We start from the raw sequence: 23338 nt of genomic DNA on the forward strand, positions 1-23338 counted from the left end.
TATATTAGTTTCAGGTGTACAACATAGAGGTTTGAGCCACTGATTTTCTTTTTTTTTTAATTTAATTTTTTTTTTTTAAGAGAGAGCACAAGCTGGGGAGGGGCAGAGAGAGAGGGAGACAGAAGATCCAAAGCAGGTTCTGCGCTGGCAGCAGTGAACCCGATGTGGGGCTCGAACTCATGTACTGTGAGATCATGACCAGAGCCCAAGTCAGATGCTCAACCGACCGAGCCACCCAGATGCCCCATGAGCCACTAATTTTCTAATCACATTCTGGCCGCGTCCTGGAACATCTGCCTCACCTTTAGCTGCCACCATGAACCACCGTAGACCAGTAGACCAGTGTTCCCAACCAAGGGTGGCCTCACTCTCTAAAAGACATCTAGCAATAGGTGGAGACATTTTGGGGGACTTGGGGAGGGGGAGTTCCTATGGTATCTGCGTGGAGAGGCCAGGGATACTGCTAAATACCCTACAATGTGTAGGACAGCTCCCACAACAGGAATTATCCAGTCCCAAATGCCAGTAACGTCAAGGTGGAGAAATCTTGATGTAGGGTCACACTGCTGGCCAACCGGATGTCCACCTCTCCTTCTGGACTCCTGCCAATGGGCCGTAACGATAGAGCCTGCCATGTCCGGTTAGTACCAGCTTAGGATACACAACTACCTGTAGGCCAAGCTTGAACTTATTCCTCAGCTGGTTGGTCATGGAGAATTACCTGTAAGGGCAAATACACAGTAAGCAGGAGACTGCAAAGCTGAAGGGAACTCTGAGGGCCATGAGCATTTAACTTCAAGAAATTATAGGGCTTGGGAATGCAAGCTGGTGCAGCCACTCTGCAAAACAGTGTGGAGGTTCCTCAAAAAATAGAACTACCCGACGACCCAGCAAGTGCACTACTAGGCATTTATCCACGGGATACCGGGGTGCTGTTTGGAAGGGACACAGGCACCCCCATGTTTATAGCAGCACTATCGACAATGGCCAAAGTATGGAAAGAGCCCAAATATCCATCAACGGATGAATGGATAAAGAAGATGTGGTCTATATACACAATGGAGTATTACTCGGCAATCAAAAAGAATGAAATCTTGCCATTTGCAACCACGTGGATGGAACTGGAGGGTATTATGCTAAGTGAAATTAGTCAGAGAAAGACAAAAATCATAGGACTTCACTCATAAGAGGACTTTAAGAGACAAAACCGATGAACATAAGGGAAGGGAAGCAAAAATAATATAAAAACAGGGAGGGGGACAAAGCATAAGAGACTCATAAATATGGAGAACAAACTGAGGGTTACTGGAGGGGTTGTGGGAGCGGGGAGGGGCTCAATGGGTCAGGGGCATTAAGGAATCTACTCCTGAAATCATTTCTTCACTATGTACTAATTTGGATGTAAATTTTAAAAATTTTTTTAAAAATTAAAAAAAAAAAAGACTCCCAGGGTACTGGAGGCCTAGTTATTGTCAAGCTAAGATTGCTTTTCCCTTTAGCAAAGCATTAGCATTAAGACAGTAAAGAGTTCCTGGAGAAACGTTTTACTCAGCCAGCCTCGAGTATTTGGTCAATGGGCTTCAGGCAACTTTGTAAGCAGAAACTGGGAATACTTTGTCACAAGGTATCTGCACTTCCCCTGAAATGGTACAGCGTTATTTGAAAGCTGAATTGGTTAATTATAAACATATATTGCAAACTCTAAGGCGACTACTAACAATTTTTTTAAAGGTTAATTTACTTTTCAGAGAGAGAGCCCACTAGCACTAGTGGGGGAGGGGCAGAAAGAAAAGGGGACAGAGGAGGATCCGAATCTGGCTCCATGCTAACAGCAGTGAGCCCAATACGGGGCTTGAACTCAGGAGTCTTGTGAGATCATGACCTGAGCTGAAGTCAGATGTTCAACCAACTAAGCCACCCAGATGCCCCCCAAATGTTTTTTTTTTTTTTAATGTTTATTTATTTTTGAGACAGAGAGAGACAGAGCATGAACGGGGGAGGGGCAGAGAGAGAGGGAGACACAGAATCCGAAACGGGCTCCAGGCTCAGAGCTGTCAGCACAGAGCCCGACGTGGGGCTCGAACCCGCGAACTGCGAGATCCTGACCTGAGCCGAAGTCTGACGCTCAACCGACTGAGCCACCCAGGCGCCCCCCCCCCACCAAATGTTTTTAAGTATAATTGATACACTAAGAGAGGAGAGAAAATGGAGTCATACAAAATGCTAAAGGCAGAGAAGGCAGAAAAAGAGGGGAAGATATTTTTAAAAAATTTGTTTTAACGTTTATTCATCTTTGAGAGACAGAGAGAGAGCATGAGCGGGGAAGGGGCAGAGAGAGAGGGAGACACAGAATCCGAGGCAGGCTCCAGGCTCCGAGCCGTCAGCCCAGAGCCCGACGTGGGGCTCGAACCCGCGAACTGCGAGATCATGACCTGAGCCGAAGTCGGACGCTCAACCGACTGTCACCCAGGGCCTCGGGAAGATCTTTTTTTTTAAAAAGAAACAAAGAAAGTGCAACAAACAAAACAGTTGAAACATGGTTCAAATTGATCCAACTATATCAATAATCACTATCTTTTTGAGTGCACCAAGTGAAAGACAGAAAGTGTCAGCATGAATTAAAAAAAAAAAAAAAAAGCCCCGGGCGGGCGCCTAGGTGGCTCCGTTAGTTGAGCATCCGAGACTGTTGGTTCCAGCTCAGGTCATGATCTCACAGTTCATGGATTCGTGCCCTACATTGTGTTCTGCAGCTGGCAGCACAGAGCCTGCTTGGGATTCTGTCTCTCTCTCCCTCTCTCTCTGTCCCTCCCCCTCCAGCGCTGTCTCTCTCAAAATAAATAAACTTAAAAAAAAAAAAAAAAGACCCAAGCCTATATTGTCTGTAAGAGATCCACTCTAAATACAAAGACACCAGAGAAAAGGATAAAGACAGATAAACCATGCGGACGCTGCTCCAAACAAAGCTGGACCAGCTCTGTTAATTTCAGACAAAGCAGGCTTCAGAACAAGGAAAATTATCAGGGCTAAAGAGGGGCGTTATAGAATGATAAAAGGTCAATTTTCCAAGAAGACTTACTTAACAGTCTTTAATGGGTATGCGATACGCCTAGCAACAGCATCAAGACATATGAGGCAAAAAACTTGACAGAACCGAAAGGAAAAAATAGATAAATGCACTGCATGTGGGAGACTTCCATACCCTTTCATCAGGAACAGCCAGCTCAAGCAGGCAGAAGATCAGTGATGATGCAGTTGAACTGAACAGTACCGCTAATCCATTGGATTTATAGAATACTTCTATAGATTATAGAATAGTTATAGATTACAGAGTACTGCATCCAACAGCAGAATGCGTATTCTTCTCAAGTGCAGGTGGAGCTTTCACCAGAAAAGACCACATCTGGAGCCATGAAACACACCTTAACAAATTAAAAAAAAAAAAAATAGAAATCTGTTCTAGGACCAGTAGAATTAAACTAAAAATCAATGACAGAAAGATAGCTGGAAAAGTCCCCAAATATTTGGAAAGTAACCAGCCCCCTTCTAAATAACACATGGGTCAAAGAAGTCTCAAGAGAAAATTTAAAATATCTTGAACTAAATGAAAATAAAATGTAACTTGTCAAAATCTGTGGGATGCAGTGAAAATTATACTTTGAGGTTTTTGGCATTGAATGCACGATTAGAAAAGAAGAAAGATCTAAGAATCAATAATCTAAGCTTCTGCTTTAGGAAGCTAGAGAAAGAAGAGTGACATAAGCCCAAAGCAAGCAAAGGAAAAGAAATAACACAAATTAGAGCAGAAATCAACGAAATTGAAAGCAGGAAATCAACAGAGAAAATCAATGAAACCAAAAGTTGATTCTGTGAAAAGATCAGTAAAAATTGTTAAGCTTCTAGCCAAACTAAGAAAAAAAGAGTAAAGACACAAATCACTAATACCAGAAAGAAAAAGGGGTCATCACTACTGATCCCATGGCCATTAAAAGGATAATAAAGGGGGCGCCTGCATGGCTCAGTCCGTTCAGCGTCTGACTCTTGATTTCGGCCTAGGGCATGATCTCACAGTTTGGGAGTTCGAGTCCTGAGTCAGGCTCAGTACTCTGCATTAACAGTGCGGAGCCTGCTTGGGATTCTCTGTCTCCCTCTCTCTCTCTCTGTCCCTCCTCTGCTCACTCTGTCTCTCTCTCTCAAAGTAAATAAACATTTAAAGTAAAATAAAGTAGAAAAATAAAGAAAAGAATAATAAAGAAATATGACAAACAACTCAATGTGGACAATCTGATAAATGAAATAGACCAATTCCTTGAATGATACAAAGTAACAAAACTTTTCCAAAAGCTTATTTTGAGAGAGAGAAAGAGAGAGAGAGAGAGAGAATGTGAGGGGAAGGAGCAGGGAGGGAGAGAGAGAATCCCAAGCAGGCTCTGTGCTGTCAGTGATGGATGTCTTAATTAACGAGATGAGAGGAATCCTTCACAGTGTATACATGTATCAAATCATCATAATGTACAATTTAAATATCTCACAATTTAGCAATACTTCAATAAATCTGAAAAAGAAAAATTTGTTTAAAAAACTTTTAAACATTTATTTATTTTTGAGAGAGAGAGAGACAGAGCATGAGCAGTGGAGGGGCAGAGAGACAGAGAGGGAGACACAGAAACCGAAACAGGCTTCAGGCTCTGAGCTGTCAGCACAGAGCCCGACTCAGGGCTCAAACTCAGGAACGGCGAGATTGTGACCTAGGCCAAAGTCAGACGCTTAACCAACTGAGCCACCCAGACACCCCTATTTTAAAATAAACAACAACACAAAATAATTAACAACCTTCCAAAAAAAAAAAAAAGAAAGCAAGAAAGCAAGAAAGCACCAGGCCCAGATGGTTCTGCTAGTGAATTCTAGTGGTGAAAACCCATTTAAAAAAACTGAAAATTTTCGGGGCGCCTGGGTGGCGCAGTCGGTTAAGCGTCCGACTTCAGCCAGGTCACGATCTCGCGGTCCGTGAGTTCGAGCCCCGTGTCAGGCTCTGGGCTGATGGCTCGGAGCCTGGAGCCTGTTTCCGATTCTGTGTCTCCCTCTCTCTCTGCCCTTCCCCCGTTCATGCTCTGTCTCTCTCTGTCCCAAAAATAAATTTAAAAAAAAGTTGAAAAAAAAACCTGAAAATTTTCTACGATCTCTTCCAGAAAATAGAAGCAGAGGTAATACTTTCTAACTTATTCTATGAGGTCAGCATTATTCCAAAACCAGATAAAGACATTTCAAGAAAAGAAAACTATAGACCAGTATCTCTCATGACCACAGGTGTAAAAATTTTCAACAAAATATTGGGAACTTGAATTCAATATACATAAATTTATGCTAATGATTTATTTTTTTTTAAATTTTTTTAACGTTTTTTATTTATTTTTGAGACAGAGAGAGACAGAGCATGAACAGGGGAGGGGCAGAGAGAGAGGGAGACACAGAATCGGAAGCAAGCTCCAGGCTCTGAGCCATCAGCCCAGAGCCCGACGCGGGGCTCGAACTCACGGAGTGCGAGATAGTGACCTGAGCTCAAGTCGGACGCTCAACCGACTGAGCCACCCAGGCGCCCCTATGCTAATGATTTAAAAGAATAAACAATGTACATGGGGCACCTGGGTGGCTCAGTCGGTTAAGCGTCCGGCTTCAGCTCAGGTCATGATCTCGAAGTTCATGGGTTTAAGCCCTGCATCGGGCTCTGTGCTGACAGTTCAGAGCCTGGAACCTGCTTCTGATTCTGTCTGTCTGTCTCTCTCTCTCTGCCCCTCCCCCCCACACACTCTGTCTCTCTCTCGAAAATAAACATTTAAAAACATAAAAAAAAAATAAAAGCTCAGGAGCTAACTTGAAGACATTTACATTGGCAATTGACATGACGATGTGAGGATCAATAAGAATAATAATCACAATTAGCTGAAACAGATCAAAATATTAAAAATCTATTTTTTAATAATGATACTTTAAAAAGGTCCAGTCAGAGCATGCCAGGAAAACAACTTACTATTTTATTTATTTATTTTTATTATTTTTTAAAATGTATTTGAGAGAGAGAGTGGGGGAGTGGGGGAGAGGGGCAGAGGGAGACTCCGAGAGAGAGAGAGAGAGAGAGAGAGAGAGAGAGAGAGAGAGAGAATCTTGAGCAAACTCCATGCTCAGCTCAGAGCTCAACGTGGAGCTCCATCCCACGACCCTGGGATCACAAGTCAGATGCTCGGCCGACTGAGCCACCCAGGTACCTCTAAGACTTTATTTTTTTAAGTAATCTCTATAGCCATCGTGGGGCTTGGACCCACAACCCCGAGATCAGAGTTGCAGGTTCCACTACTGAGCCAGCCAGGCTCCCTTCCATTTAACTTTTAACTATGATTTACCTAAAGCAGAGGTTGGCAAATCACACATATGGTCTCTGTCGCAATTACCCAACTCTGTCACTGTAGCATAAAACAGCCATAAACAATATGCAGATAAATAAGCATGGCTGTCTTCCAGTAAAACTTTATTTGCATAAAACAAGCAATGAGCAGGATTTGGTCTCCAAGCACAGTTTTCAGGAAAGCTATTGATTCTCGCACATTTGTGTTTTGGTTTTTTTTTTTAATTTTTTTTTTAACATTTATTTATTTTTGAGACAGAGACAGAGCATGAACGGGGGAGGGGCAGAGAGAGAGGGAGACACAGAGTTGAAAACAGGCTCCAAGCTCTGAGCCATCAGCCCAGAGCCCGACGCGGGGCTCGAACTCACGGACCGCGAGATCGTGACCCGAGCTGAAGTCGGACGCTTAACCGACTGAGCCACCCAGGCGCCCCTCACACATTTGTTTTTTAAGCCAGATATATACTAAAGTCTTTTGTTATTTCTAAGAATTTTCATTTTATTTTCTTGGGTTTCCCAGAATTAGTCCTTCCACTTCCAAACAATGATAACTTTGCCTCCTCATTGCTGCATGCAATTTGTTTTCTTTCCTAGCACTTTCAGAACAATCTCATATGCTGCTGGCTTCAGTGGACACCCTCTCCTTTTTCCTGAAGTTTTCGTGGGAATGCTTTTCTAAAAAAATTTTTTTTAACGTTTATTTATTTTTGAGACAGAGCATGAACGGGGGAGGGGCAGAGAGAGAGGGAGACACAGAATCGGAAGCAGGCTCCAGGCTCCGAGCCATCAGCCCAGATCCCGACGCGGGGCTCGAACCCACAGACCGCGAGATCGTAACCTGAGCCGAAGTCGGATGCTTAACCGACTGAGCCACCCAGGCGCCCCATGGGAATGCTTTTCTATTTCACCAATAATCATGAAACTGCCTTTTGATCTGTTATATATGTCTCATTAAAGCTACCCTACTAACTCTTTTTTAACTCAGGAGTAGATGTTGGATTTTGTTTTTATATTTTTGATTCTGCAACTTTCCCATCATCTGGATTCTAGTGACTGCATTCCTAGTGTTAGGGTCTTCTGTCCTATATTTCCTGCCAATTACTAATGAGATCTAGAAGTGTCATCAGATTCTGTGAGGGGAGGAGGCAAGACTGTTCCAAGGGGGTGCATAATACCTCATGTCTCCTTTTTGTGAGATTAGCAGCCATAGAGATCACCACGTAATCCATTCATTCATTACGAGCTACGAAGCCAATATTCTAAGTCCACCATTCTTCTTTTACCCTCTAGAATACTTCTATAAAGACCACCCCGCTGCCCTTAATCAACTATCTGGTTGCTCATTGGTAGAGTGAGTATCAGAAAGGCAAAAAAACTGCTTGATACTTTCCTTTTATTTCCATTTTTAAAATAATAAGGGAAATATTTAAATTTTTAAATATTTAACTTAAATATTTACATTAAAATTTTAAAATAATAATTTCCATTTTTAAAATAAAAAGTTGAGGGGCGCCTGGGTGGCTCAGTGGTTACGCGTCCGACTTCAGCTCAGGTTGTGATCTCGTGGTTCATGAGTTTGAGCCCCGTGTCGGGTTCTGTGCTGACAGCTCAGAGCCTGGAGCCTGCTTCGGAATCTGTGACTCCCCCTCTCTCTCTCTGTCCCCTCCCCAGATCATGCTCTGTCTCTGTCTCTCAAAAAATAAATGAACATTTAAAAAACTTTTTTAAATAAAAATTGGTTCAGCGTCCGACTTCAGCTCAGGTCATGATCTCATGGTTTGTGGGTTCAAGTACCGTGTCAGGCTCTGTGCTGACAGCTCAGAGCCTGGAGCCTGCTTCGGATTCTGTGTCTCCCTCTATCTCTGCTTCTCTCCCACTCATGCTCTGTCTCTCTCTCTCAAAAATGAATAAACATTTTTAAAAATTAAAAATAAAATAAAGTAAAAATCAAATCAAATCAAATCTTAGGGGCACCTGGGTGGCTCAGTCAGTTGAGGATCTGACTCTTGGTTTTGGCTCAGGTCATAATCTCTCAATTTGTGGGTTCAGGCCCTGCATTGGGCTCTGTGCTGACCGTGTGGAGCCTGCTTGGGATTCTCTCTCTCTCTCTCTCTCTCTCTCTCTCTCTCTAGTTCTCTGTCTCTCCCCCACTTGCACTCTCTCTCTCCCTCAAAATAAATAAATAAATTTTAAAAATATTTTTAAAGTAATAAAAAATAAAATGGAAAATCTACTTAATAACAGAAACAAAAACTATCTAATAATAAAATATGTAAAAACTGGGGTGCCTGAGTGGCACAGTCTGTTGAGCATCCGACTCTTGATCTCTGCTCAGGTCATGATCTCATGGTTTGTGAGTTCAAGCCCCACATGGGGCTCTGCATTGATGGCATGGAGCCTGCTTGGGATTCTGTCTCTCCTTCTCTCTGCCCCTCATCTGCTTTGTTCTCTCTCCAAATAAATAAATAAACTTAAAAAAGGTGAATATATCAACAAACTTCACAATTGCACAGATGTAAAAGGAGACATGAATAAATGGTATTATGTATCTTATTCTTGATAGAAAACTAAAGAAAGACTCTAATTTACCAACACCCTCCAGCCAAAGACACCAAGAGCACATCTATAGTTGCACAAATGGGTTTATTACTTTTGTGCTATTGGGCATCTCAGTTAAAGGGTGTTTAGGAAGGATTTATAGGATTTGGGCTTGTGCTAGGTGACTTGGGAAGGGTTTAAGAAAGTGAGAGTTCTTTGTACTGGAGTTGTCAGGAAGTAGTATTTCGAAGATGGGGTATGTTAACAAATCTTACCCAGACAAAGGCTAAAACTGTAATTGGTAAAGGTCGCTTACATTACCCAAGATGGAAGGATGTTTCATCATTTTTGTGGTTTGGACAATGTTCCTATCTTTTTTGGTGTTCACGTGATCTTGTTTTTACCTTGATCCCTCACATCACAGAATAACTTTGTTTAATGCTGATGTTCTGTGAAATTGTTCATGTTTAACAGAATACCACCGCCAACACCTGGGTGTCTGGAGGTGTGTTTCACTTTCTCAAATCTATACATTAACTGCAGTTTTAACCTTAATTACCAGTTTTGCACATACTTGTATGAAATAACGTCAAAACATATCTAAGTTGAGCATCTGAACAAATAAACATTACGGAAGAGTTAAGAAACTAAAAAAACAAATATTGCGAACACAAAAAAGACATAAGAGGAAAAGGTTGATAAATTTACAAAAAACAAAACAAAACATGTCACAGTTGGGAAAACAAACCACAAACTCAGATTAAAACATCTTCAATCCATTTGAGGAAGGCTGATGTCCCCAGTAAAACAAACAACTCTTCTTACCGATGACATGAAAAAGAATACTTTTCGAAATAGTTTTCATTTTTTGCAACAATAACGTACCACTGAAAAACATTTTCAAGAAAAAATGGCTGGGACTTTAACACAGAGACACAGGGCTCGCAGAGGAGCCTCAAGGAAGGACTACGCCTCCCAGGAGGCTCTGCGCTGACCGTCCCCGGCCTCCCGACAGGCTCCGCGTGCTTTACGCGCCAGCTTTGGCCTTAGCCAGCGAGTGGCAGAATCGCGGCCGAGGATGGAGAGCGGCGACGAAGCGGCCGTCGAGAAATGCCGAATCCACTTGCGCCCCGGCACGCTGCGCGACGCACCTCCCGCCACGTTGCACCTTCTGCCCTGCGAGGTTCTGGTTAGCCGGCCTGCCCCCGTGGGGCGCTTCTTCACCCCAGCCATCCGCCAGGGTCCCGACGGTGAGCACTCACGACCGGACTACAGCTCCCGGCAGCCCCCGCGCCCGCGCCCCTCTCTTCTCGGCGAGGAGCGGCTCAAGGGCTCCTGGGGATCGTGGTCCACTGGCGATGGCGGGAGGGCCCCAGGGAGGCTGCCCCACTAGGCCTGAATCAGGCCCTCACTGAGGCCCCGCGCCTGTCTCCTACAGGACTGGAAGTGTCGTTTCGGGGCCGCAAACTACGCGGCGAGGAGGTGGTGGTGCCGCCCGGCCTCGTGGGCTACGTGATGGAAGAAAAGGGAGAGGTGGTGGTGGGGAAGGGCTCCTCGGAGGGTTCGTCGAATGACAACGAGCAAGAGCAGCAGGAGCTGGTGGAACCCCCAGAGGCGCTGGAGCGGGACTTTGTGAGCACGGGGGCGGGTCGGTGGGCGGGGGGGGGGGGGCTGCGGGCGGGAGCGGTGGCCCCAATGTTCAGCCGAGCTCCCTCCCCAGGACCGCTTCATTGGAGCCACCGCTAGTTTCAGTGGCTTCACGCTGTGGGGCCTGGAGACCATCCCCGGTCCGGATGCCAAAGTGCGCGGGGCCCTAACCTGGCCCAGTCTCGCTGCCGCGGTGAGTAGATGGATGTGCCCTCTTCCAGGCCCCGTCCGTTCCTCTCTGACTTCAAGCTTATTGCCTAGGTTTTCCAGAACCTTGCCCCCGCAGTGGATTTGGGGCTTCGGGGCGGGGGAGCACAATGGGACAGGTGGAGCCTGGGTCTGAATGGAGGACTGGACTGATCAGGGGCAGCGTGGCTTCCCCACCTAACCTCTGACCTGTCTAGAAGGGGCTGTCATTCTGAGTAGCTGGGTCCCTCCCAGAGTAGGTGGGCTGCCCAGTCACATGTCAAAAATCCAGTGGTAGAGGTGACTCCTGTTGCAGATTCACGCACAGGTGCCTGAGGACTGAGAACCGGAACCTGAAATTGAAAGCCACTGGTCCCTTCACCCCAGTAAACCAGCTCTTCACTTTGGAGCCGCTGATTCCATCACCCCAAATAAATGAGCTTTTCACAGCACCTGTGAGTTTGTGGGCACCTTGGAGCCCCTGAGCTGGCACTGCCCTTTGTCCCACAAGAAACTTTCGTGGCTCTGGCCTATAGAAACAATTTATTGCCAAGGAGCAGTGAGGGCAAGAGAGGCCAGAATTTTGCAGCCAGTACCCACCCTCCCCCCAACTCCTACTTTACAAAAGGAATTTTTACAGCCACTAGTCCTCTGTACAGAGTGCACCCACCCCCCCATGTCACTGTACACAGCTGCCTGGCTCCCTCCGGTCCCCGGTTCCTAGCAGGCCCAGGCCTGCGGTCAGCTGACCTTGGAGTTGACCTGAGCCCCGAGCTTGCCTTGGTGCTGGGCCCCAGCCGGCCCAGGCCCTATGAGGCCCGTCCTCTCTTTATGGAGCTGTCCTCAGCCCCACCTCCCTTGGTATGCCTCCTGGGGACCCTGGAAGGGGTGGGACGTGCTGTCAGCCCCGCGTGCTTTTGTTGCCACTGCTGTGGACAGTGCCTGGTCACCACTTTCCCCTCTTGCTCCAGTCCTTGGGAGTGAAGTGCAGACACTTGGAGTCGATCCGAAGGAGACGCTTGAGCATAGCTCGTTCATGCCCATCGACGATGTCCTCCGACAGCGTGAGGATATACTGGCCCTGGAGGGGAGATGGGGGGTGGGGTCAGCCCACGTGGGGCACGTGCTCTGCAGCCCTACACAAACCTGTCTCCCCCTGCCAGCCCCTACCTTGTAGTAATTGATGAGGTTGAGGTACTGTAGAGTGGAGATGACATCCTCCTTCTTGATGCTGGTGATTTCACTGATCTCGCTGTGGGAGGGCAAAGATCAGGTTCTCTGGGGACCTTCGTCTCTGCCCCAAGCCTCCCAGGAACCCCAGGAGTGAGGACAGGGCACGCCATGCACCCCCGGGGGTAGGTAGGGCCACGCTCACTTGATGGTGATCTGCGGCCTCTCCCCACTCTCTGACTTCAGCCCCATCAGGATCTCCAGGATGGTCTGGGACCAGTAGCTCCGGTAGGATAGGAGGCCAAGGTCTGAGAGGGGCTTCTCAGGGGTCCCTGTTTTCCCTTCCACTTTGGAGAGTTCATAGCCTACGGCAACAGAGCAGGAAGGGGTGGGTAAGCGGTCACAGCTTTGTGCAGCCAGTGTTTCAGAGCGTGGGTTATGGAAGTAGACTGCCGGGGCCCCATCTTGGCCCTGCCAGGTGGTCGTTCTGTGACCTGGCATAAGGGGCTTGTCTGTGGTGTCTCAGTTTCCCCATAAAGAACTAATGAGCATTCACTCTTGACACTCTGCTGTGGCAGGACCTAGGGTAGAAGCCACAGTCAACTAGGAGGGATACTCAGGAGCCAGTGAGGGCTTATAGGCAGAGCAGGGGGCGGGGAATGCAGAGAAAATGTCTTAGGAAAAGAAAGTGCCTCTGATTTTCATCATTCCAGACTCTCTCTGGTGGGGTATGTGAGGAGGGAAGGCAGACCCCACCTCTCGTCTAGGCCTGAGGGTCCTTGGATTTATAGTCAAATCAGTCCCCCTAGTTGCTACCTGAGGGCTATCAGTGCTCCAGGACCAGGTTAGGCCTAGCTAGGTGCTGACACGAAGCAAGGAGAGAGGTGCCTGGGTGGCTTGGTTGGTTGAACGTCTCACTTCGGGTTGGGTCATGATCTCGCGGTTTGCCGGTCTGAGCCCCATATCAAGCACTCTCCCGTCAGCATTGAACCTGCTTTGGATCCTCCCTCCCTCTCTCTGCCCCTCCCCAGTGTGTGCACGGCACGTGGCGCACACGCGTGTTCTCTCTCTCTCTCTCTCTCAAAAATAAACATTAAAAAAAAAAGAAAGGAGGTAAAGCAAGGAGAGCAGCGCCAATGCACCCCCCAGGTCAGGTCATTCTTCAGCAGGTTACCTGATTTCTCCAGGGACTCCCTCCTCCCCTCCCCCCTCTGACTGCTCTGTCCTCCTCTACCCTGCTGACTACTGGGCACTGGCAGACAGTTTCCAGCGAGCCCCTCAGCTGCTACAAAAGCCTGTGTGGCTTCAGGTCTCCTGGCAGAGTCTTCATTCTCTTTCTTCCTCAGGGTCTGGGGTGTCCCCATTACTTGTAAAAGCCCTTCGCCCTCAGTCATCAACTATGTTGGGCCATGGCCCTTTCTGCCCCACTCCTCCCTATCTTTATCTGCCAGTCTTACCCTCTTGTCCAATCTCCTGTGACTTCCACCAGCAGCCTGGTGGAGGGAGGGACAGAGAGGCTGGTTCTTTAGAGAAAGGCAGCAACAGAAGGGAACAGGGCCGAACCCAGGTTTCTACTCAACTCTGCTGGGCCCACCAGTGCATGTGGAGTCCTGACAGATCAACTGGAGGCCACACTCACCACCTCCTTGGCTGCAGGGAACTCCTGGCCCCTCCCCAGTGAACTTCCACCTGTCCTCAAGAACTGCCTGGAATGGGTGCTTGTGGTGCACCGGTCTGCTCCTGCTGGGGAGAACTGAGCACATCTTGGTGACCTTGACCATAACCTGTCTCCACTGAGGTCTGAGCTCCCAAGCTTAGATGCATTTTAAGTATCTGCCTGCTCTACCAGACAGAGGGCTTCCTGGGGATGTGCCACCGTCCAGCATCATTCTACTAATAAAATTCCTCAAATGGACCACGACCTGGATTAAGTCAAGCCTCTGTGTCTTCACCAAACAGCTAACGCTCCCTCCTGTCTCCCAGGTCAGAGCTTGGTTATCCCAAGGATTCAGTGAGTAGAGAGTTGAATGGAGTGGAGATAAGATACTGGGAAGCAGAAGGGGGCCTTGCAGCTGGAGGAACAGGGAAGAGTTCATGTATTACGAGGGACAGAGTCCCTTCTGGGCTTTAAAGAGAATGATCTGCCTGAATCCAAGAAGCAGAGGCCAAATCCACACAAAAATTTGCTGAGTTAACACCATTTTGATGTTTGATGACATTCTGATCATCTGTCTGCAAGGCTCAGGCAACAACTAGGGAAACGGAGGCACCGGTCCTCACCTAGGAACTTGTATGACGGCACAGAACCAGACAGATAAACAACAGTGGCTCACCTGGCCTCTGCCCGTGGCCCTCGGCAGGAGCCTATGAGTCAGATTTGGGGAAAGTTGGGTGGTGCTTAGAACCTTAGCCAAGGAGGAGTGAGGGGCTGAGAACCTAACAAACGAGCAGGGCAGTCACGCTGAGAATAGAAGAGAACCTCAGGAGGGTCTCATCTTTCTTTCTGGCCAGCTCCCCTGGTGATGGGGCTGCACAGCAGGCCTGACAGTAGCCTGGCATGTCTAAGAGGGAGGCACAACAGGGGCACTGGTGCCGGGCCCGCCAGTACCCAACCCCAGCCCCCGGCCGAGGGCACAGGTACTCACTGAACTCGATCAGCAGCTTGCCGTAGCCCCGGCGCTGGTAGGGAGGCAGGGTCAGGATGCAGGCCACGTTGTAGTCTTCCGTGGATTCCTTTTCCTAGAAAGCAGGGGTGGGTGAGTGAGGAGGGGGACACAGCTCAGGGCAGGGCCGAGAGAGGATCCAGGTGAGCGCTCACCTTGGAGAAGTAGCCCACGATGTGGAAGCCCTTACAGTCATACTCCGTCATGACATAGAAGAGGAAGGGATCTGTGTCATAGTACAATGTCTTATGGTCGAGAAAACACTTGGCCAGGAGACACAGGTTCTGGGAATAACTCTGCAAAGGAAAAGGCCTGTCACCATTCTGGGCACCCAGTCTTAAATGTAGTCACTTAGTTTCTTTACCCGAGGCTGATAGGTGATGAGCCTCCCTCCCTGGGGTCTGATCCATTCAATCGGTCAGGCTGTCCCTGCCACTCAGGCAGAGCGACTTCTCAGTGCTGAGCCCATATACCAGCTCCACGATGGTGCCTGACCACCTGCCTTGCTGGTGGGCTGGGCGGGCTTACCCCCGGGCCCCATACCTCCACCTAAGTCTCGCCCAGGGGGCTTCCACTGCCCTCTGCCGTAGTTGACAACGGTCAACAAATTGCAGCGTGTTTCCAGGAAGGCAGACTGCCACGGCTTATGAGCAGCTCTACCCCGGTGATGGTCCTAGGAATCTACCTGTCCAAAACCACAACACTCTCTGGCCCGCAGTCGCACCTACTGGAGGCTGACCTCCTATCCTACAATGGAGATTAGGTGTTCTGAAACTGAAAGGGAACAGCCTTCGGGGTTGCCCAGCAAAATGATTAATCTTGCCGCTTTACCTCTATACACGTTTTTCTCCTGCATACCAGACGTGGCTTTTTAACCACCTGCTGGGCACTGCCATCTGGAGGCCTAAATCCACATTTAACCACAAAGAACAGCGGCTAAAGCGTCTTTCCTGCAAGCTTCCCCAGCACCCAAGCCAGAGCTCTCACCTGCCCTTCAAGATGCTTCGCCCTCTCTGCCCTGGGAATGACCTCACAGTCCTAACGGTCCCTCCAGATTACTCCTTCCTTCCCGCAGCCACAGACTGAGGCAGGTCTGAAGCCCAAACCTGCAGCGACCCCTACTCCTCCCCCAACTGACCTTATTCTCACCACCTGAGCTCTGCTTCTTACAACAACCTTGCCTCATGCTCTCTGCCTTTCAGCCCAAATGGTCTTGAGCCCTCACACCACCTGTACGTCCAGGCCTACCCTTCAGGACCCTACTGCTTGTGACTCCCTTACCCACCTTACCCTTGTGTCAAGGATCAAAGATGACCTCCTCTGTGAAGTTCCGCTGGCCATCTCCTCTGGGTCCTGAGCCCCCACCCCCCCGCCCTTTGTTTCATGACACTTATCCCTGGAATCTGAAGATCCTGGCAAATCTGTTTTTTCCAGACTGTGAACACTTAGAGCCTTTGTCTAGTTACTGGTCATCTTTATACCTCCCCACACCCGCCCTACGGCAGGAACTCCATAAAAATGGGATAAACTAATCTGCTGATCAGACTGCTCAGTGTGTTCCTGAGCAGGAGGAAGCTGCTCATTTAACTCCCCCCTACACCACCAGTGCCAATGGCTCCCCACTGCCCCCGAGCCACAGACCTTGTTCTTCCGTCCATCAATCTCAAAGAAGGAGATGGTGCCCTTGCGGTAAATCTCATTGCCCGGAGGATGTCGCAGGTCACACTTGGTCTGAGGAGGACAGGAGGATCAGGGGCAGGGGCAGGGTGGAGGGCAGCAGGCAGGCAGCCTCCTGGGACCCCTCATACCAAGTGACGCTGCAGACACTTCAGGCTACGGCCGTACTTGAGGCAGAACTCGCAGAGGTAGAGGACGGGCAGTGTGGTCAGCTCCTGTGGGTACGGGGAGAAGTACCACGGCTTCAGGCGGTGCCGGCCCAGCTCGATGCACTCGATGTTCTTCATCCGGGTAACGATGTCGTCGTGGCTGCGGTCAGACACCAGGCTGCCAGTCATGCGTGGAGCCGACGGTATTCCATCTGAGCTGTCCTGGGAGTCCTGCCCAGGGCCAGTGGAGAACACCAGGTTACAGGACACAGCTCGCGTAACCCTTCCGTAGCTTTCCTTGTTCAAGCCTAACAACAACCCTATGGGGTAGCGTGGTACTATATTCAGCACTTTCCAGGAAAAGAAAAGGCGACTAGGAAAGTTTTCAATTGTAGTTTGAAAAAGATCACCCAGTGACTGATCTGGACCAGCTCTGCCTGGCTCATAACCCTACCTAGATCCTTCGCTGCCTACAACCTCTTATTTATTAAAAAAAATTTTTTTTAACATTTATTTATTATCGAGAGACAGACAAAGACAGAGCATGAGCACGGGAGGGGCACAGAGAGGAGACACAGAATCCAAAGCAGGATCCAGACTCTGAACTGTCAGCATAGAGCCCGAGGCGGGCTTGAACTCACTGGGAGACCATGACCTGAGCAGAAGTCAGACGCTCAAGCGACTGTGCCCCCCAGGCGCCCCAACCTCTTATTTACTTTTAAGCCAATCACTGAACTCTCCACCCTGCCTGTGTCCCCTCCTTTTCACCCAGCTTTCCTCTTCCCCAGACCTACCTCATCAGTGCCCAAGCAATTTGATTTTCGCTTCCGTCCTGGCTGAGCTGCCACTGCCCTACGGGCGGATCCATTCTGCAGGTGAAATTGTAGGAACGGAAAAGGTGGCCGTGAGATGAGCTTGAAAGAGGCCGCCAGAGGGGAGAAGCGAAGAAGAAAACAAGGGTTTGGGGAACTTACCTGAGGAAAAACTGAGGCTGGCGCTGTCTCGCTGGGCACTGGAGTTGCTGGTGAAACCACCTCCACCTTCCGTTTCTGCAGAGAGAAACCAAGAAAGGTGGGTCAGAAGGTAGAGAAGGTGGGACCTAAGAGGAAAGCAAGGTCCCTGGAATTGCTGAGGGTACCGTTGAGCGGTGGTTGGGCTGCAGGCAGGAGCTGGAGGAGAGCGGCTGGTCAGGCTCGCCACCGGGAATGGCCTCCCGCTCCTTGGGCAGGTTGAAGCGGAGTGTGATCTGGACCGGGATTGGCAAGGTCTTCCCGCTGGCCTGGGCGGAGGCCGGCTGTAGAGATAGGTCCAGGGTCTTCCTCTGGGGTGGGGACGGTTGTGGGATGGGGAAGGGGAGTAGGGGCCCCTCAGCGTGGAGTGATCGAACCCCACCCTCTGCCCTCTCAAGGACATAGGAATAGCTACTGGACTCTGGAAGCTACATCTGCAATTTGGCCCCCCCATCCTTTGCAAGCTGAAGCCAGAGCGGAAGGGTGTGGACTCCTACCCATCCAGGAGCCCCTGAGGCCAAGAGATGAGAAAAGTAGGAGGCAGGAGAAAAAAGGTGAAGCACGGGACCTACTCACCACCTCTCTCTCTGGAGAGCCGGGGCGGGACCCAGGAAGTCCGTTCTTGGTGGGGGTCTTGGCCTCTTTCTTGGGGAACTGGATCTTCTTTAGGTCCAGCCGCTCGTGGGTCACCCATTCATCCAGGCGTTTGTTGACTGTAGCAGTGGGGATGGCTCAGGAAGGAATGCCAGAGGCTGCCTCCCAACCCCACCCTGCAGCCCTACCTCACCCCAACCTAGAACTCACAGTCAATATAATGAACGTAGAAAAGCTTGCGGCCACTGATGTCCTTCACACTCAGGATCTCGGCCAAGGCTGTGGGAACAGCACAGGCAGGAGCCTTAGACGAGCCAGGCGATGAGGATCCACCCTCCTAAGACCTGATCTCCACCCCCAGACTGGATCCCCAGCACTTGGAAGCCTTCGCCCAAACCCCTTTTTAGTCACCAAGTGCCGCCCCCTCTCCAGGCCCCGCCCTGTCCGTCTCCGAGCGGCTGAGAGCCACGCCCCTCCTGGGTATCTGCGCCCCGCCCGCCCCAGGATTATAGAGGCCCCACCCCCTCCCGAGGGTTCGGTTGACTCCCTCCCGCCCCTCGCCCTCAGGTTCCTTAGCCCCGCCCCCCGACGTCACTCACGCCACTCATCTTCGTTGTCCTGGTTCCGCCGAAGCACGGGCAGGCGGCAGCCCTCGATTATCTCCCCCTGGGGAGACAGCGCGGCGCCAGGGTCGGCTACTGGGGGGCCTCGGGTTCTACCCACCTCCCCTGGCTCCCTCCGCCCCGCCCCGGGCACCGGACTCACCACCTCCGCCATCTTCCCTCCCTCCACTGCCACTTCCGGCCCCTCTGGGAGACGTCACTTCCGGGACTGATCGCGCTGTAGGCCCGCGCCTCCTGAAGCCGCTTTAGAAGAAGACATTTAAGAGACACCGCTATCCAGCTGGAAGCAGGCAGGCGTCCCGTTTGGCTGGCGGGAGAGTGGGGTGTTTTAAATGAAGGCCTGGGTCCTAGGTGGAATCCCCGAAAGGCGCACAACGATTGGAGGAAAGCTGAGTCCGTCACGTGACGCCCACCGGGTGCGACGCCGATCACGTGGTTACGGCGCGGGTCACGTGGGACTAGGTTTGTGCTTCCAGGACGCCCGGGCTCGAGCGTCTCCTCGTGGCAGCGGGAGGCGTCGCCGGCAGGGACACAGCCTGCTGGGCGCCGGGGGCGGGTCTGGGGGATTGGGAGGCTGGAGAAGTGGGCGGGACCGCTAAGGGACCTCAGTGCCTGGCCGCTTGTGGACGTACTTCCTTAGAGATGGGGATTCAGATTTGTAGGCATATGCTTTTGTATATTAGTTTTCTAATTTTAAATGTAATGTATTAATCATTCATAGAATCAACAGATTTTTAGTGATCCCGTAGCATCCCTAGGCACTACTCTAGGAGCCTGTAATACGTTAGCGAATGTGTGAAAGAAACCGACCTCATGGAGCTTACAGTCTTGAGGATTGGGAGGAAAAAGAGAGGTATAGATAAAAAATGTATTTAAAATTGGGGCGTCTGGGTGGCTCAGTCGGTTAAGCATCTGACTCCTGATTTCAGCTCAGGGCATAATCTCATGGGTTCGTGGGTTCCATCTCTGTGCTGACAGTGTGGAGCCTGCTTGGGATTCTCTCTCTCTCCCCTTCTTTCTCTGCTCCACCCCCACTTGCATGTGCGTTCTCTCTCTAAAAAAATAAATAAACTTAAAAAAAATGTTTATCCAGGGCCAGCTATGGATCACAGCAGAGTTTCAGTCCCTGCCGCCTTGTCAAAGTCACCCGTGACCCCCATGGTAATCCCATGGCTGCTTCTTGGTCCTCTCGTGAATGGTATTTGGCACGGTTGGTCATTCTCCAGTCCTTGAAACACTCTTTCCCTTGTTTCCAGGATACCAGACCCTCCTGGTTCCCATCCAACTTCCGTGGCTGCCGCTTATCTCCTCTGCTAGTTCCTCTTCCTGTCCGTGACCGTTAAATGTTCACAGGCCCCAGGTTCAGTCCTGGACTTCGTGGCTTTACATAACATTCACATGCTGAGGTTTCTCAAACTTGTATCTTCAGCTTAGATCTCTTCCCCAACTCCGCTCTCGCTGCCCGTTCAGCATCTCTGCCTGGATGTCTAGGGGTCATATCCAAAAACAAACTCCTGGTCTTCGTCCTAACGGTCTCCTCCCACTCTCTTTCTTGTCCCTGTCAGTGAAAATTTTATCCATCCGGCTTCTCAGACCAAGAACCTTGAAGTCATCGGACTTGACTTCTCTCACATTCAGTCCACCAGCAAATACTTGAGGCTGTACCACTTCTCTCTGCCTTCACCACTGCCAGCCTGGGGCGAGCTACCGCCATCGCCTCCCAGAACTGTTGCAGAAGCCTCATACCCAGGAACGAGAGGGATCGTTCGAAAATACAACTCACACCGTGTCACCGTGATGATCAGAATCCACCAGTGGTTTGTCATTTACTCAGAGTAAAACCCCAAATCCCTGTATAAATCCAGTCCCATTACCATCTGCCGCTTCTCTCTCCATTCTCCTCTGCGACTCACTACATTCTACCCACACGGGCCTCCCTGTGTTTCCAGGACATAGGAAGTTCCTTTCTCTGGTCCTTTGCTGTTTCTTTCCTGCAACACTTTCTCTCCTTTTATCCACTTGGCTTAGTCCTCACCTCATTCAAGCCTTTGCTCACATGTCACCTTCCCAGTGAGGCCACCTCTGACCTTCTCAGTTAAGCCTGCCCATCCCCCACCCACCTCATCTCCCCGCTCCTTACTTCATTGTCCTGCATAGAATTTTCACCAGCCATTGAGCCATATATTTTCCTTATTTACTCAGTACTGTCTTTCCCTCACTAGAACGTAGGATCCATGAACACAGTATTTGTATTGTTTTGTCCAGCGCTATGCTCCTAGCTTCTAGAATAGTGCCTGGCTTACAGGAGGCATTCCATTAAAACCTGTCAAATGGATTAAGCACATGATTTCTCCAGGGAGCCTGAGATGCAGACTGACATTTACTGCAGAGAGTGATTAGTCTCGTAAGATGGGAAGGAAACCTAAGCTCAGAGGAGACAGATCCAGGGAGGGATCTCAGAGCATCTGATGTTTGACCTACAGTTTAGAGGATGAGCAAGTGTTAGCAAGAGAAGGGACTTGGGGGACATTCCGGGAAGTGAGGACGGCAACAGCAAAGAAAAAAGGAGAAAAGAAACAGTTGGCGAACAGGGCATCGGGCATTCAACAACATTAATTGAGCACCACCTGTGTGCCACAGCCCACAGGAGCAACTTGAATGAAAACAGATGAGGCCCCTATTCTAGTGGGCTGGACATGAACAGTTAGCAAAAGAAAACAAAAATAATCCCCTTGGGTAGTGGTAAGTGCAGTGTCGATGATAAAACTGTGATCCGGTGGGGAGTGAGGTGCCGGTCAGTGCGGACCTCTCTAAAGGGCTGTCAGTCAAGATTGCTAGGCCCCAGAGTCACGCAGTGCCTTTTTTCTTGGTCCGCGTGGCCCCAAAGGCACGCAGGGCTTCAGGATGGCTTCGTCTGAGAACTCGACATATCACCAACAACGAAGCTTCTGTCTTTCCACTCCAGCCTCCTCGTGGTTACCTTCCTCCTACATTAGGGTGGGCTCTTCTCGTGATCACAGGACAGCTGCCCCCAGCTCTAGGACCTACATGTGTCCCAGGCCATGTCCAAGGAGAAAAATGTCTTCCCCGGCCGTGGGATTCCCTCAGAGTGAACCGTTATGGGGCACGTGTCTCTGCCTCAGCCAATGCCTGTGGCCAGCAGGGAGAGGAAGAAATGGCCGTTGAGGCAGCCAGGACGGCCACTGCAGGAGATGACATGTGACCTGAGACCCGAATGAAGAGATAAATGAATGAATAAAGAAGATGGGGTACAAACACGCAATGGAATATTAGCCATGAAAAAGAATGAAAGCTTGCTATTTGCAACAACACAGATAGAGCTAGAGTGTGATGCTAAGTGAAATAAGTCAGAGAAAGACAAATAGCCGTATGATTTCACCCGTGGAGTTTAAGAAACAAAACAAATGGGGGCGCCTGGGTGGCGCAGTCGGTTAAGCGTCCGACTTCAGCCAGGTCACGCTCTCGCGGTCCGTGAGTTCGAGCCCCGCGTCAGGCTCTGGGCTGATGGCTCGGAGCCTGGAGCCTGTTTCCAATTCTGTGTCTCCCTCTCTCTCTGCCCCTCCCCCGTTCATGCTCTGTCTCTCTCTGTCCCAAAAATAAATAAAAAACGTTGAAAAAAAAAAAAAAGAAACAAATGGACAAAGGAAAAAAGAAATAAAAACATTGATTCTTTTTAAAAAATTTTAAGTTTATTTATTTTGAGAGAGACTGAGACAGCATGAGTTGGGGAGGGGGAGAGAGAGGGAGAGAGAAATCCCAAGTTCGAGCCCCGCGTCAGGCTCTGTGCTGACAGCTCAGAGCCTGGAGCTTGCTTTGGATTCTGTGTCTCCCTCTCTGTCTCTCTCTGCCCCTCCCCAGCTCGTGCTCTGACTCTCTCTCTCTCTCTCTCTCTCTCAAAAATAAATAACATTTAAAAAAATTTTAAAAGAAAAGGTAGAAAAGCTTAAATAAAAATGGAAGAAAATTATAAAAAACTATGAGCTTGTATTTATTTGGTGAGGAAGATAGCCTCTGGAGGGGAACCAGGGGGTGCTGCAAGGAGGAGAAAGGAAATTTCTTTAGGACGTGCATTAGTTGGATACTCTCGGTTGTGAATAACAGAAAACCAAGAGTAAACTGCTTTAATAAGCCAAATATCTTACCTCCTTGGAGGTGGAGCAGCCCGAAAACTGCTTGGCCCAGTGGCTCAAAGATGACACCACCAGGCACCCAGGTTTATTCCATCTCTCCAGGCCACCAACCCAGTGGGTTGGCTTTGTTCTCTAGGGGATTCCCTTAAAAAAATTTTTTTTAACGTTTATTTATTATTGAGAGACAGAGTGACACAGAGCATGAGCAGGGGAGGGGCCGAGAGATGGAGAGACATAGAATCCGAAGCAGGCTCTGAGCCGTCAGCACAGAGCCCGACGCGGGGCTCGAACTCACAAACCACGAGATCGTGACCTGAGCCGAAGTCAGAGGCTTAACTGACTGAGCCACCCAGGTGCCCCTCTAGGGGATTCCCTCTAAAGCAGTAGGAAGCCTACAGTAGTCACTGGGCCGCATCCTTCTGCTTTCACACCTAGCGTTTCCGTGCAAGAATTCCTTCTTGGCATCTCTCAGGAAATGTGTTTTCCTGGATCCTAAGCAGGGTCAATTTCATGGGGATGTGACCTGTGCAGTT

At 49.5% G+C, this 23338-nt stretch overlaps 2 protein-coding genes across 6 annotated transcripts; one reads left to right on the forward strand and one right to left on the reverse strand.

Moving 5' to 3' along the window:
• The first annotated feature begins 9939 nt into the window (after positions 1-9939).
• RNASEH2C (ribonuclease H2 subunit C) lies at positions 9940-11220 on the forward strand. Its single transcript, XM_019415002.2, has 4 exons — positions 9940-10185; positions 10374-10567; positions 10656-10775; positions 11085-11220. The coding sequence occupies exons 1-4, from the start codon at positions 10014-10016 to the stop codon at positions 11109-11111; spliced, it is 513 nt and encodes a 170-aa protein (XP_019270547.1). The 5' UTR covers positions 9940-10013; the 3' UTR covers positions 11112-11220.
• A 72-nt stretch (positions 11221-11292) lies between these two features.
• KAT5 (lysine acetyltransferase 5) lies at positions 11293-19072 on the reverse strand. 5 transcript variants are annotated; one of them, XM_019414996.2, is made up of 14 exons: positions 18797-18908; positions 18631-18697; positions 18242-18310; positions 18014-18150; positions 17566-17721; positions 17402-17476; positions 17222-17296; positions 16410-16658; positions 16243-16332; positions 14757-14897; positions 14584-14677; positions 12144-12303; positions 11939-12020; positions 11293-11849 (listed from the first exon to the last, which is right to left on the reverse strand). In XM_019414996.2, exons 1-14 carry the CDS (start codon positions 18806-18808, stop codon positions 11715-11717), a joined length of 1542 nt encoding a protein of 513 aa, XP_019270541.1. In that variant the 5' UTR covers positions 18809-18908; the 3' UTR covers positions 11293-11714. The 5 variants fall into 5 exon arrangements, with proteins under 5 accessions (XP_019270541.1, XP_053755425.1, XP_053755423.1 ...); XM_053899450.1 differs by lacking the exon at positions 17566-17721 and having other exon boundaries at positions 18797-19068; XM_053899448.1 differs by having other exon boundaries at positions 18631-18808.
• Between the last annotated feature and the right edge of the window lie 4266 nt (positions 19073-23338).

This window comes from Panthera pardus, unplaced genomic scaffold (genome assembly GCF_024362965.1).
Source record: "Panthera pardus isolate Hobbes unplaced genomic scaffold, ASM2436296v1 HiC_scaffold_12, whole genome shotgun sequence".
Classification (NCBI taxonomy): domain Eukaryota; kingdom Metazoa; phylum Chordata; class Mammalia; order Carnivora; family Felidae; genus Panthera; species Panthera pardus.

What these genes read in the sequence shown, in the direction of transcription:
- RNASEH2C (XM_019415002.2), top strand. Translation starts at nt 10,014, where the DNA reads ATGGAGAGCGGCGACGAAGCGGCCGTCGAGAAATGCCGAATCCACTTG. An exon ending in CATCCGCCAGGGTCCCGACG is followed by an intron (nt 10,186 to 10,373) that starts GTGAGCACTCAC and finishes TGTCTCCTACAG; the next exon opens with GACTGGAAGTGTCGTTTCGG. An exon ending in AGGCGCTGGAGCGGGACTTT is followed by an intron (nt 10,568 to 10,655) that starts GTGAGCACGGGG and finishes CTCCCTCCCCAG; the next exon opens with GACCGCTTCATTGGAGCCAC.
- KAT5 (XM_053899448.1), bottom strand. Translation starts at nt 18,808, where the DNA reads ATGGCGGAGGTGGTGAGTCCGGTGCCCGGGGCGGGGCGGAGGGAGCCA. An exon ending in AGGCCGCAGATCACCATCAA is followed by an intron (nt 12,021 to 12,143) that starts GTGAGCGTGGCC and finishes GCCCTCCCACAG; the next exon opens with CGAGATCAGTGAAATCACCA. An exon ending in ACCTCATCAATTACTACAAG is followed by an intron (nt 11,850 to 11,938) that starts GTAGGGGCTGGC and finishes TCTCCCCTCCAG; the next exon opens with GGCCAGTATATCCTCACGCT.